We start from the raw sequence: 15,135 nt of genomic DNA, 5'->3' as shown, positions 1-15,135 counted from the left end.
GAAAATCCATAGTACCAATCGGGTATGCTGCCTCAGGACAAGCACTCAGAGGCTTCAGACAGGAGGATTGCCACAGATGTCAGGACAGAGGGCATTACATAGTGACTTCTAAGCTAGCTTGGACTATGAAGTAAGATCCTGTCTCTACATTAAATAAATAAATGAATCTATTTCAAAACAAAATTTAATTACCAAATAGAATACACCAAAACCTGGGGTTAAAAGAATTAAGAATTATTTGTAAGATTTATTCTTCTGTTGTTTGCATGTCAGGGATGTAGGTTATTTTTGAAAACTGAAAACGGAGTAAACCTCCTTATAGTAAAACAAAACTCTGGGGCCCTACTACTTTTTCATTTTTCCTAATGTACAAAGTTTCTAGGGATTAAAGTGAAAATGTGACTGAAAGCAAGCAAGTGAACTCCTGTTTAATGGGAGTTTTTTTCCCCCATACTTCTCAATTTTATAGTGAGTTAGTTAGGGCAGACCCAGAGCCTTCAACTTTCCATAGATGCCGTCTTCTTCCCCTGAGTTCTCATATGTGGCGGTATGAGTGTCTTCACGGAGCTATGACTGCTAGTACAGTGGCCTGCACAGGTCAACTTCGACATTAGTCTGCGATAGCCACTGAGTATCTGTAGTCTCAGCACACTACAAATACACCACAGAACCTTTAATAACTGTTCTGATGACAGAAATGACATCAGTTTTATTACACAAATGCCTAATGTCCTGCTTATCTCTGAAACAAACACAAAACGACCACCCCTCTTAAGAGGTCTTGAATCTTTAAATGTTTAAAATTATTTTCCCTCCATTCTAACTAGGCACATCTGGACTGGAACAAAGGAATGCAAGTGATTGAGAATCACCTTTTAAGCCTCCCCAGAAGACCAAGGGCAACACATTGAAAAGCACCATGTTGCAGAAACAGAAGTATTCTATGAGGCATGACACCAGCCAGCATTCAGGGGCATGCAAAGCAACTCTATTCCTCACTGGGAAGAACTGTACTAATGTCACCACTGAAATTATGCAAGGGCCAGGGTTGGGGTGGAGGACTGTTAGGGGGGATGGTGCAAGTGACAGAGCAACTAGCAAAAAAGGCTGAAAAAACTTCTAGTTCATTCTAAGAAAGCTATGAAGGTTGTTTTTTTTTTTTTTTTTCCTGGTGGTTTCAATGGCTGAAATAAGAGGGAAAATGCTGAACTGCTGTTTTCAAGCAGCCAAATCTCAAGCTGTGAGAGTTTTTACACCACTGTGAGCACACAGCAATTCTTCAAATGCACTTCTTAAAGGGCAATGTGGTTTAGCTTGCTGCAATCAGGAGATGCTGGCTTCCTCCAGGGCGTTCTGCTGTGGTCAGCAAGGATAGGCTTAAAGGAGGAGATCTAGCACTCTCCAATAAACACATGCTAGTGTTCCTCATTATTACCTCAGAAGTTAGTGGAACTGTCTTAGACTAGTTCCAATCCAGGAGGACCGTGTCTAAGAAATCTATAGAACTAACAATGTAACACAGTACCCCAAGATAAAGATTTTAAATTATTGCTTGGAAATGTGCTTTAGCCACAGTAGGATATATATATATATATATATATATATATATATATATATATATCTGTGTGTGTGTGTGTGTGTGATTTTTTTTAGAAGTGTCAGGAATGTTGAGCCTTGCCACGTCATGTGATCATTGAAGTAACAGCCATGTGACAGAGTTACTCTCCAGTGCCCCACACTGTGACTCTGCCCCACTGGGAACTCACCATAACCTCCTGCTCGTATGTCCACACACCACAAGCCAGTTCTACACAGAAGATGACCAGTAATGTTCCGAAGTACTGTAGAGAGACAGAGAGACAGAGGGAGCGTTAGCGTCAAACTACCTGAGGCATCAGGGTTGCAATAATCTGTGACAAGAATACACAGACCCCAGCCGGGCGTTGGTGGCACACACCTTTAGTCCCAGCACTCGGGAGGCAGCGGCAGGAGGATCTCTGCGAATTCTAGGCCAGCCTGGTCTCCAGAGTGAGTGCCAGGAGAGGCTCCAAAGCCGCACAGAGAAACCCTGTCTGGAAAAAACAAAAAAAAAAAAAAAAAGAATACACAGATCCCTCTTCAGGGAGGGCATGGAAAGAGTGTTCCCAAGCCTGGGCCAGCTAGCTACTGGTAACCATGAGGAGTCACCCAACTCTTTGTTTTGTCATTAGTCAGCTGCTAGGGTAAACCTTTTATAAATGTCAATAGTTTCATCGGGCTAACCAAGAACTTACATGATGCAATTTAATAAAGCTGAATTGAGCTCTCTGAGAAAATCCACCGAGTTCTTCTCACAATGAACGAAGTGAGGTCTGCAAGTTCAATGCTTTCTCTGCTTCACATTTTCACTTTCTTTTGGGGAAGGGAGAGGAGGGCTCCTTTACATTTGTAAAAAGGAAAGTATGGAAGAAAATCTCTACTACTTTTGCTAATTTAAAATGAACAGTAGGTTTCTCCTTCGGGAGGAGGTTTTGAGGAGGCCTGCAGAGACAAATGGGTCTCAATGTTGCATGCAGTATTGAAAATGCAAATGCAAATAAAGAGTCGGTATTTCTGTGAAACAGAAAATATACAGCATCCTGAACAGGGAGCAGATCTGGCACCAAGAGACTAGAGAAGATTAGGCAGATGAAAATGATGTAAACGAATACACAGAGGCGGGTAGGTGGTACACAAACACACCCAGAAGAAAGAAAAGTGAGAGACCAAAATTGAAAGGCAGATTGAAGACAGATCATAGGGACACCAGATGACCCACTAATGGGTTTTAAACACATCATATAGGCAGTAAGGTTTCTGTGTTTCTGAGTAATAGAAAGACATAAATGGGTTAGATAATGTCATGATACTAAGTCAATTTGAACGGGAAGGGCTGAAGGATGACTTGAAAATCTTAGAAGACAGCCAACAGGGGTTTGACCTGAATTTAGGTGGTGCAAACAAGTGGGAAACAAGACCTGCCCACAATTTAGCAAAAGGACATTAAACCACCTAGATACACAGATGAAGAGATGAAGATGTATCTCTCCAAAGCAGAGGAAGAGGAAGGAGTCAGAACCCTTCTGTGGGAGGACAATGAAATTGTGCACTTTATTTACAAACTCTAGAAACCCATTCCATTAGAAGTGTTACTTCAGAGCTCAGGTACCTGACTGGGAATGGGAAATGATTCTCTTAATAGAAACAGTAACTTTTGGATAGCTTCCTACCTTTCAAGTTCATAATTTAGTCGAGAGCCTTCTGAAACAGGATGCTCCCACTTCACACACAAGGGAATAAGTACAAAAGTTAGGTCGTGTGAATTTTAGGAGTGTGCCCAGTAAATTTGGTGGACTAGATCTTTGCAGCACCGCTCTGTGTGTTTTTCCTTACTGCTCCCCAGTGGTGGAGGTAAGCTTACAGGAGCAAGTAGTGAAAACCGGAGGAAGAATGGGCTTCCAAGACGTTCTCTCTGCTGATTCCAGCAGGAACAGAACACCACTGAGTGCACAGGTCTTCTATTTCCTATACAGTATGAGATTGGGTGGCAGCGTTGGATGGTGGGGGTACCTTCAGTTACCTCCTTCCTTGCAATCACAGCTCTATGAAGAGCAGACACCCAAATGTGCTCTTTATCACATATAGTTAGTGCTTGATAAATACTTGTTACATTGAATAACAAGTAAAAACGAAGCAGGATGAATTGATAATGGACTAGAAATAACTTCTTAACAAAGGTGATCTTTAAGAGGAGGAGAAGGATCAATTCTGTAAGGATTCCAGACAACAAGAAGTCTCAGAGGAGGAAGCACCAAATGCAAAACCACTTTGTGGCTGAGTGAGTTAATCAAACTCAAGGTAACCAGAGTATAGATGTCGCTGGATGGATAGAGCAGATGCCAGCCAATGTTTTGAGGTACAGAGGGCTTGGAAATGGACTTTGCATTTTATTCTAAGTGAGAGTGATCAAACCATTAACGGGTGGCATAATCTGATGTGCATGATGAAAACATTTCTGGCTGTTTTATTTACAGAGAGCAGCCTCTAGAAAAAGCAAAGTAATGAGATTTACAAAAAAGGATGGATAGGAGGGGAGGAAGAAAAAGGAGGACACTGGCACAGGACTGTTGACTTTCGAGCTTGCCATTTTTAGTCTTTGTTCAAAGTTTGTCAAAAAAAAGAGAGAGAGAGAGAAGAGCGACTCTTCCTTCCCCCCTCAGCCAGCCTGACCTCTACAGAGGTAAGTGTACCCTCTGCTCCTGCCCTACTCCTGCCAAACGTCCCCATCACCCCTGGATCTCTCTGGGCCTGTGCCTGCATAGAGTGGATCCACCCAGACAGGGAGGATCTCCCTGAGTCTGGAGACACCTCACTCTTGTTTCCCCTCCACCGCCCCAAACCCTGCTGAGTGAGGAGACTACCAGGAGAGGCAAGACCATCCAGAGCTGCAGACATTGAAGTCTTGGTCCACACACACCACCAGGTGACAAGAGGAGATAGAGAGGCCCCACCTGCACCCACTGGAAGAAGAGATGGCAAGAAAACAGAATAAGAACACACTCAACAAAAGAAAGACTAATATGACAGCACCAGAATCTAGGGACTCCACACCAGCAAGATCTGAAAAGCCCAATGCAGAGGATGGACCTTAAAAATTATCTTAGGAAGATGATAGAGACCATGAAGGAGGAAACAAGAAAACCCCTTAAAGAAATAGAAGAAAAAACAAGGAAAAATTACATGAAATGGAGGAAAAAACAAACGAAAATATTCAAGAAATAAACAAATCTCTTAAAGAATGCAAAGAAAGCCAAGAAAAAACAACCAAACAAGTGAAGGAAGCACTCGAAACAGTTCAAGTCATGAAAGCTGAAATAGAAACAATAAAGAAAACACAGAATGAGGGGATGCTGGAAATAGAAAGGCTGTATAAACAATCAGGAACTAAGGATGTAAGTATAACCAATAGAACACAAGAGATGGAAGAGAGAATCTCAGTTGTTGGAGACTCACTAGAGGTTATACAGTCATTGACGTAAGAAAATCTCAAGTCCAACAAATCCCTAACACAAAATATCAAGGAAATATGGGACACCGTGAAAAGGCCGAACATAAGAATAATAGGTATAGAAGAAGATGACGAAATACAGGCCAAAGGTACAGAAAACATATTCAACAAAATCATTGAAGAAAAATTCCCCAACCTACAGAAGGATATGCCTATGAAAGTACAAGAAGCTTACAGAACACCAAATAGACTGGACCACAAAAAGAAGTCCACTTGCCACATAATAATCAAAACACCAAACTTACAGAATAAAGAGAAAATATTAAGAGCAGTAGAGGAAAAAGGCCAAATAACATATAAAGGCAGATCTATCAGAATCACATCCGAATTCTCAATGGAAACTTTGAAAGCCAGACGGTCCTGGATAGATGTCCTACAAACACTAAGGGAACATGGATGCCAGTCCAGACTACTGTATCCAGCAAAGCTTTCAATCACTATAGATGGAGAAAACAAGATATTCTATGACAAAACCAGACTTAAACAATACACATCCACAAATCCATCCCTACAGAAAGTTCTGAAAGGAAAACTCCAACCCAATGAAGATAACTAAACTTACAAAAACATAGGCAATAGATGATCTAACTTTACTGAACACGAAAAGAAACAGGAGGGTGAAATCCACACACAATGACACCACCAACAATAAATCCAAAACAAACAAGAACCAACAATCAATGGACATTAATAGCTCTCAATGTCAATGGTCTTAACCTGCACCACATGGAATCTTCTCTAAAATTGACCACATAGTTGGCAACATAGCAAAACCTCCACAGATACAAAAAAATGAAATAACCCCCTGTATCTTATCAGACCACCACACTTTGAAGTTAGAGCTCAACAACAACACAAATTGATTGCAGAAGACCTACCAACTCATGGAAATTAAATGACACCTAATTGCACCATTCCTGGGTCGAGGAAGAAATTTTAAAAAAAGTAATTAAACACTTCCTAGAATTTAATGAGAATGTAGACACAACATACCCAATTTCATTAGGGGTATAGGTCGATTTAAACTGCTTGTCTGTTCTTGGTTTAATTTTGGTAAGTGATATCTATCCAGAAAATTGTCTATTTCCTTTAGATTTTGGAATTTTGTGGAGTACAGGCTTTCAAAGGATGACCTGATGATTCTCTGGATTTCCTCAGTGTCTGTTGTTATATCTCCCCCCTTTTTCATTTCTGATTTTGTTAATTAGTGTGCTCTCTCTCTCTCTGCCTCTTGGTTAGTTTGGATAGAGGTTTGTCTATCTTGTTGATCTTCTCAAAGAACCAACTCTTTGTTTCATTGATTCTTTGTACTATTTTCCTAGTTTCTACATTATTGATTTCAGCCCTCAGTTTGATTATTTCCTGGCGTCTACTCCTCTGAGGTGAGTTTGCTTCTTTTTTGCTCTAAAGCTTTCAGTTGTGCTGTCAATTCTCTAGTGTGACTTTTCTCCAGTTTCTTCATGTGGGCACTTAGTGCTATGAACTGTCCTCTTAGCACTGCTTCCTTCATATTTCTTGTATTCAAACAAACAAATACAACTGCATAATCTCTAAGTAAGACAGCTTCGAAGCAATAATTGGTTGAAAAGATGAAGCAGCATTTGCTAAGGGGCTCCCAGTTCACCAGACACCTCTACTCCCGGCGTACTTAATAGGGATGCAGACACGGGCAGCAGCTTCAAGACTCAGATCTCATCTCTCTGTGTTACTTCTAGGGATGTGTTGAAAAACTTCCTAGAGCCTTCATCCAGCAGACACCTACAGCTAAACACTGAACTGAACTGGAATCCAGTTGCAGAGAAGGACGAGTGATGAGCAAAGGGGTCAAGACCAGGCTGGTGAAACCCACAGAAACAGCTGACCTGAACAAGGGGGGAGCTCTTGGTCCCCAGACTGATAGCTGGGAAAACAGCATGGGACTGATCCAGACTCTGTGAATGTGGGTGTCAGTGAGCAGGCCTCGGAAATCTATGGGGCCTCAATACTTATCCCTAGCATAGGAATGTACTTGGGAGCCCATTCCACATAGAGGGATACTCCCTCAGCCTAGACACACTGGGGTGGGCCTAGGCCCAATCCCAAAGAATGACAGACTCTGAAGACCCTCTATGGAAGGCCTTACTCTCCCTGGGGAGCAGAAAGGATATTGGATAGATAGGATGTTAGTGAGGAGCAGGGGAGGAGAGAGCTATTAGGAGGCAGTGATAGTCCAAGGAAAAATTGCACTATGGGATACCTTCTTACTTTTCTTTTTTTGTTATTGTTTTGTTTGTTGTTGTTTGTCTGTTTGAGTTTTAATTGAAATTGATATTCTTCTTTGTGTTTTTACTGTTACTATTATTATTATCTTACTTTTATTGTTTTCCTTCTGGAGGACACTGTAAGAATGAGGGGCAGACATGGTGGGTGCTGGGAGACGGATGGTATTAGGGTGCATGATGTGAAAATTCCAAAGAATCAACCTTAAAAATATGTTTACAAAAAAGAAAACAGATCCAGACTCACAGTAAAAGCCAAAGCAGTTCCTGCAACAAACAAGATGTCACTCCAGATAAACATGGACCGGGTGATAACTACCTGTGCTGACTGGAAAAGGAGCTGCCCTGACTCCAGCTTGGTGATAACCATGAAGATGTCGGGACTGAGCGAAATCCTTTGAAATGCCAGTTGAGTGCCAGGCATTGGTGGCGCACACCTTTAATCCCAGCACTCGGGAGGAAGAGGCAGGCGGATCTCTGTGAGTTCAAGACCAGCCTGGTCTACAAGAGCTAGTTCCAGGATAGGCTCCAAAACCACAGAGAAACCCTGTCTCAAAAGGAAAAAAAAAAAAAGAAATCCCAGTTGAGTTAGCATCCTCATTCTCTGCCTTCTGGAGTAACTGGTGAGGCTGGAAAACGATCCAGAACCTGGCCATAGGCACGTTCTCAGATGTATGCAATAGATCCAATATGTGAAGAATCAACAGACATATAGAGTTAAGCGGCAGGCCTACACCAACAGGTATGCTATTATGTCTAGTTTCTTTATATTTTTATGATTTTTGTGTGTTTATGTGCCTGAATGTATGCAGGTACCCATGGAGGTCATTTGACGAGAATGTAAGTTCCTCTGGAATAGGAGTTATATAGGTAGCTGTGAGTCACCCGGTGCAGGGAACTGAATCCCTGACCCTCTTTAAGCACAGCAATTGCTCTAACCAGCTGAGCCTCCTCTCCAGCCCCTGCATTTGGTTTTCTTAAAAGAATCACAACAGTCAGCTGCCGTTCTCATTACTTAAACATTCACATACATGGGATGGAAAGTACATACATCAAACATGCTCTCATTCCAAAACTCAAAACCACTTGTTAACCATATGACAAGGTAAATTCCATATGATCTGGCCATTCTTTTAACTCTGGGAAATTCCAGTGGTTTCATCTGATGCTAGTAATCCCACATGGCACAATCACTGGGCCTTTATCCCATTAACACTCAAGGAGACTGACTTATTGGCCCTTGAGGCTGAAAATATTCCTTATTACATTATCAAGCTTTCTTGAAGTAAATTAAATGTATAATTTAATTCAAATAAACATTTTTATGAAGGATGTTCCATGGTCCCTTCTGTTATTCTACTCCGTTACTAGGACTTTAACCTGAAACATTCCATCACCTGATTCCAGGAACACTCAAAATGTCAAATCCATTCTTGGAAAATTCGGCATGTCAAGTCCATCCTTACACCACACAAGTCAACTGTACGTATCCTTTGCTTTGCTTTGCTTTCTGAGGAGGTCTGAATCATTAAGTCAGTATCCTACTGATCATTGTGCAGAGAACCATTCAGTCACTATTTTCACTGAGGAGCTGAGCGTCTTGATGCATGATGGTAATGTTTATCTAGCTAAGGAATGAGGTAACATCCAGCTCTGCTACAGTATGAAGGGGATAGCCACCTGCATTTCGCATCTATCTCCTCTCCATCCAGACAGTGGAGGGACATTAGGCAACTGACATCCCACTTGCTATGGCTTTCTTTGCATACCTCTCTTCCAAATTTCCCAGTGCATGTGGTTTGTTTGATGAGGTTACCTGAACCTGCCTCATTTACACAGCAACTCAGCCTGTCCTCTCCCAAGTGCCTTCCCTCTAGAATATGGAGAGTTCTGAATTTGGAGCTAGAAGACTGAAGTTCAAAGCCAGCTCCAAATAGCAGTGGTTTGGGGCTGTTCATTTAACTGCCCTGCTGTCGGTTGACTCATCTGTATAATACGAAAATTAAAAATGAAGCATTCTTTGCCGTTGTCAGGCGGCACTTGGTACCCAACCACATGCTCCAGGAAATCTGAAATGTGTTACAAATGCTTTTCTGTGTTACTTTGTGAAACCCAGTGCAATACGGCCTGCTGCAATCTTCCCTCTGGCACAGCCTTCATTGTCTGCTATAGGGCGCCATTTAGTCCTGGACTTTCTTTTGCTCCTGACTGCTGGACTCTATTCCTTCCCTCAATGTATCAGGGTCTCCCTGTCTTCTTTATTGTAGGCCTCAGAGGCTTAAACCAGTTGCCTGCCTTCTCCACAAATTACTGTGTCAGTCAGTAGCCAGGTCATCAGTTCCAGCTGGCAAGATCTTATTCTTAAACATCATTTTATTCCCAGTGCTTAAGCAGTACCTGTCACACAGCGCATACTCCATAAATGTCAGTGGGAATAATGATCAGTTTGCAAACTCCAAAGGTCAGTTTCAGCAGTTCCTTAGGTTTCTTCTTCCTTATATTGAATCTTGAGTCTCTTGTTAACATGTGACTCCCTTGATATCTGTCTACACATTTGTATTTTGAATACTGTCTCTCTGTTTTATGTTCGCTTGTTTTTGTAGACTACACTCTGATAATCCAGTGTGCCTGGAAACATTTAAGATCATTTACACAGTTAAAGACAGGGGCACTGTGCCCCTCCCCATCTTCCGGGGGTACTAGGAACTAAGCATTTTAAAGAACTAAGAATAAGAAATTGCATGTTTCTGTAGGGAAACTCAAACGTAATTATTTTCATTAGCACTTTACTTACTTTGTAAATTTGTTCAATGTTAGGCTCCTTAAAATAGTTAAGACCCTCTATTCTAACTAAGTTGAAATTTATGTTATACATACCAGGTTTACCCTCAAAATACTGTAATTTTGAAAAAGCATCTAGTAATAATAGGACATGCAACACACATGTAGAGTTGCATTGCTGCCTATTTTGAAAATGTTATAGTAATAGAAAAATATGGGCCTTGACATAATAGACCTGGCTTTAGGTCTGACTAATTTAACTAATAGCTTGATGGTCTCCCACAAACCAGTAAGACTGTTTCCTATTTCATAAAATGAGAATTGCTTAGCAGTACCATATACAGGATTCAATGACATAATGTGCCCTTGTATTCTGACCACTCCCTAAAATAATGGTAGCCATTCTTCATCACATAATAGACTCTATTAGGACACACATTATATTGAAAATAACTATGCTCACCTCCGGCACATGGCCAATATAGCACTGTGGTCATTATGTTATTATGGCTAGAAGATGGCCATGTCAAACATTGTTCATCCTTTTGAGACTATGGGTGTCATCCACACAACAGAATATAATCCCAAAGATTATTTATTAAAATCATTAGTAAAGTATCTGTCTGGAGAGAATACATCTGGAACTTTTCAAAACGTCTGTGTTAGAAAACTGCACAAGGATGGATAAGTCAACTTCTTTTTGTAATGCACTGAAATCAACATGTTTGTTATTTAAAAATACCTGTCTGTCCACAGCACAGAGGCACGGCATCAATGACTAGCCTCTGTCCACTGGGCATTTCTGAAGAGGAAGGGAAAGATGTGACATGAAAATGGTAAGGGTAAAGACCAGATATATATAAATCCTTGGTGACTTATAGGTGAATGTATCCCTCAGTAGAAACAAGGGTGTTCATAGCCAGCCCCTTTTAAGGATTATAATAGCAATAGCAAATCCTCAAGTTTACTACAGGGGCAATTATTTACAGAAATGGTCTGGTTCCCTGATACCCCCTTCACTAGGATTCCACCCTGATGTAAACAGATCAAGCACATGCCTGTCTGTCCTGTCCTTAAAATGTCACTAAAATTTTAACAAAAGTATCATGTCAGAGAAAACAAAACATGAAATGACACAGCAGCAGGCATACTCAGGAGAGTGCAAAGAGAAAGAAGAACAGTAAATCTATTCACGATCCTGAAAAGGCTAAAGGATGAATGGGTAGAGGGGAAAATCTCAGAATAACTTGATTCCTATTGAGTACTAGCAGCTTTATCCACCTCCAGGGGTGGCTGGTTCTGAAAAAAAAGATTTGTTGAAAACTCATTTAAGGAAACACTGGACCCTTTACTGTCCCTTCACCAATACCATGAAGCTGGGTGACTATCCTGTCTCCACCAGAAAGATGAGGCCACAGAGACATTAAGATCGTCTTCCACCAGGGGCAGCAGGTACAACAGAAGCAGATCTGAAGGTCAAGTCTACACACCTTTCTACAGAGTTTCAAAACTCAATCAAACGAATGAACACAACATGTGAAGCTACAGGGCAGTGGAAAAGGCTCTCCAAAATTCTGACCGAAAGATGATTTCTAAGCTGTAACTCTTCACCCTCCAAAACCAATGTGTGAGCAGCATTTAAAAAGGCATTTCCAGTCATACAAACACACAAAAAAATCTCTTCTGTGTGCTTTGCCAAGAACTCATAATGGAAATGAGAAAAGGACCAAAAAGGAATGAGGTAAAATCCTAAATGTATTCAAAACAAGAGACGGCATATGAATTGGCAGAATGCTAAAAGATGACCTGATGAATGGCTACAGCTTCCACAGACCTAAACGGGAGCAGGCTCAGCACCGTCTGAGGAATAAAAAAACTAAATGGTTCAATACATTTTAATGGGTGAAGAAAAAAAAATGATCCCAGAAGGAATTATGATTATGTAAGAATATAATAAAAGACTAAGTTATTCATTTTAACAAAATATTAATTCAGAAATAAAGCATAAATGCAGTATTTTATGTGGCCCAGTTGTGAGTAGACTTTCCACAGTTCTAGTCTTGTAAACACTGAACTAACCCAAGCTGTGATACCTCTGGGTTAAGGACAGGAAATATAGCAATGGTGGGCAAGGAAAGACCAGGCGTTCATCTTTTACTGCAGTCAACGTACGGTACTTAAAACTAAGCTTGGAAGAATGAGAAACCTTACATAAAAATGTGATTTAGAGATATGGAGGTAAATGACAGAGGGATCTGCAGGGCCACAATTGATAGCAGTTGCCTTTGGGAGTGGAAAATGGCAGGGGTGAAGGACTTCTATATTTCATAAGGCTTTTAGCACTAAATTAACTCTTTAAATTATATCCATGGAGCACTCTCAGAGAAGGGAGGACAAAAATTTAAAGCAGATATCTCTCCCTGTAGCCTTGGGGCCAGGAGAAAAGATGCAGAAACCAGGGGACCTTAAGTGTGCTTCACACTGAAGAATTAATTCTAAAAGAAGTCATTCCAAAATACTGAAAATTGGAAGTGCACGAAATACATTGCGAGGTTATTAGAGTCAAATACTTTGAGTGGCATTCGGAAACTTTCCAAAATGCTCAGGTTACTGTCTTACTTTTGTTAATACACCTTCAGTAGTTCAAATTAGGGGTAGTTTAGTAAAACACACAAAGTATGTACTTAAATGTGATTTACGGCTCTGAACTTGACTGAAAATCACTGTTCCTTAAAACCAAATGCACATTCTACCTAAACTAGCACGAGTCAGATTATCTTCTACAAGTTTGTTTCAATAACAACGTTATGAAGCTTAAGATGCTATCATGAAGGTAACTTTATTCTGAGACTTGAATTTATTTACTGAAGAAATATATCCACATATGGGTATAATCAAATCACATACACCAAAGTGGAGGCAAAATAATCTAATATATGTACACACAAATATATATACGTAGATGCAATTAACAGGTGTATACATATACAAATCATATATTATCTACATATATTAATACAATTTACTACTCAAAATTATGTCTATCATCGTTTCTTTTTAATTAAGTAACACTGTAAATTTATTCTTTGAAAATTCCATACACATAGACAGGGTATTTTGGTCATTTCCACCTCCTCCCTTTCCCCTCCTAACCACTCCATGGTCCCTTCTCCATCCATGCTGGAATACTCAAGATGATAGTATTTCACAGCACTCGTCTCCATTCTGGATCTTTGTTTTTTCATATGTATGTAGGGTGTGTGTGAGTGTGTGTCTTTGCCTTTAAACTAGGTAGAAGTATCCCCAAAAACCTGTATATCCATCTTTTACCTTTCCAGTTGCAGAAAAATAAAAAACTACCAATACATCATTTTAAAAATGACAAAAAACCCCTCCCTTTTTCCTTTGTCACACTCTGGCTAGTTTAAGGCACAACCTTAATTGCTCTATGACATCATTACCAAATCTTATCAGAAGGTAGCTCCATATTCTTTTCATTTTATAGCTTTAACTTTGGTCAGATTAGCTTCCTTCTGACAATAAAATTAATTCATTGTTATTTACATGTTACATCTTTATGAGGAAGGACTAGACATATGAGTGCCCAGACACTCAACTGACAAAAGAAAGTGATTTCATTTCTTTTTATATCTTCACTTCTTTATTACTAACAATATTTTTTAAAAAACTTTCTAAGAAGGCAGTATGTATTTTTAATGAAATACTTTAAGTAATTTTTATGTAATTACTTTAAGTAAATTTTATTATGGAAGCTTGCTTCCTAAATATTTTGTTTCTAACTTTGGTCAATCTAATGGAATTAACAAAACTAATCTTTTGCCAACAAAATCAAAGTTTTGAGCATGCTAAACCTCGTAGGACGTTGAGAAATACAGAAAATGAGTATTTTAATTACAGTGGTGTCTCTTAGTGCAAGTGTGTTCTGTGTAAAACTTAGACACTATTCCATTCAATTCTATAGTAAGAACTTTGTGGTATAGACTCCAAATGAAAACCAAACCCTTGCATGCAACATCAAAAAATAAGGTGGCTGTTATCCATCCAGGTTCTCCCATATTACCAACTAGAAAAGCAGCTTTTTCCAATGAAACAAAATTGTAATGTTTACATATATTTTGTGAGAAAATAAGAAACAATTTGCCAAGTATCACCAACTCTATGAAAATGCTTCCTGATTTAAAAAAGTAAAAGTGATAAACACTATAAAAATTATTTAAGTATACTCCCCTCTTAATTTGTAACTAACCAGTTAGAATTTTTTCTATACATAACATTCCATGTAATTTAAAACCACAAAAGCCTGATTTGCTTATCTAGGAAAATTCATACAAATTCTCCAAAATAAAGTCAATTTCAAAATACAACATGCCTTACTAGACATTTTAATATTCTAAAAACACAGACCCTTTGACTTTCTCTCCCTGCTACAGAACAACGCTTTGAACAAACACCAAGTTTGATGAAAGGCCTGCGTTCACTTAATGATCAATGATAAACTCCAGTCTCTGCCCTGTCAAATACTGAGCTCTGTGAGCCATCAGTGCTGAGTATCTTTATGTCAGTTGTTTATTTTTGCCTCCCTCGGAGACTGCGGGTTTAAAAATATTATATTACTTATAGTTAGTAAATAAGAGAATTCCAGTGCCAAATATTTGTACAAGATAATGGAATGGTTTGCCCTTCTGTTAGGAATTCACAGGGACTGAAATGCTAACAGCCTAAGAATACTCGCTGCTTAAAACACACATACCCACACCGGGCCTCTGTTTAGCTAGTTCTCAACATGAGGAGTGACAGCAGAGCCAGGAGTGGGACATTCTACAGGCGCATCCATCGGTCAAGTCTAATGTCGTCCTACAAATTTTTCAAAGAAAAGGCAACACTGAATGTCCTTCCTTTGAGCAATTGCAAACAGAATGAGGGTAATCTAGTTTTGGAAAAGACTAGAACGAGGGTGGCTGAAGGAACAACTTTGCAGTCCTGTAACCA

At 39.8% G+C, this 15,135-nt stretch overlaps 1 protein-coding gene across 5 annotated transcripts in view; it reads right to left on the bottom strand.

The window, feature by feature from the left end:
* The window catches only part of Tspan12 (tetraspanin 12), a 67,127-nt gene that overhangs the window by 26,940 nt on the left and 25,052 nt on the right, over window positions 1-15,135 (bottom strand). For all 5 annotated transcript variants that reach the window (XM_027389959.2, XM_035451135.1, XM_027389960.2 and 2 more), the window contains one exon: window positions 1,767-1,841. In XM_027389959.2, coding sequence (XP_027245760.1) covers window positions 1,767-1,841 — 75 coding nt within the window. The remainder of the gene's footprint in view (window positions 1-1,766; window positions 1,842-15,135) is intronic.

This window comes from Cricetulus griseus (genome assembly GCF_003668045.3).
Source record: "Cricetulus griseus strain 17A/GY chromosome 1 unlocalized genomic scaffold, alternate assembly CriGri-PICRH-1.0 chr1_0, whole genome shotgun sequence".
In the NCBI taxonomy this organism is placed as follows: Eukaryota; Metazoa; Chordata; class Mammalia; order Rodentia; family Cricetidae; genus Cricetulus; species Cricetulus griseus.
The sequence above is the reverse complement of the archived record's forward strand: the minus strand, read 5'-3'. Positions and strand labels throughout refer to the sequence as shown.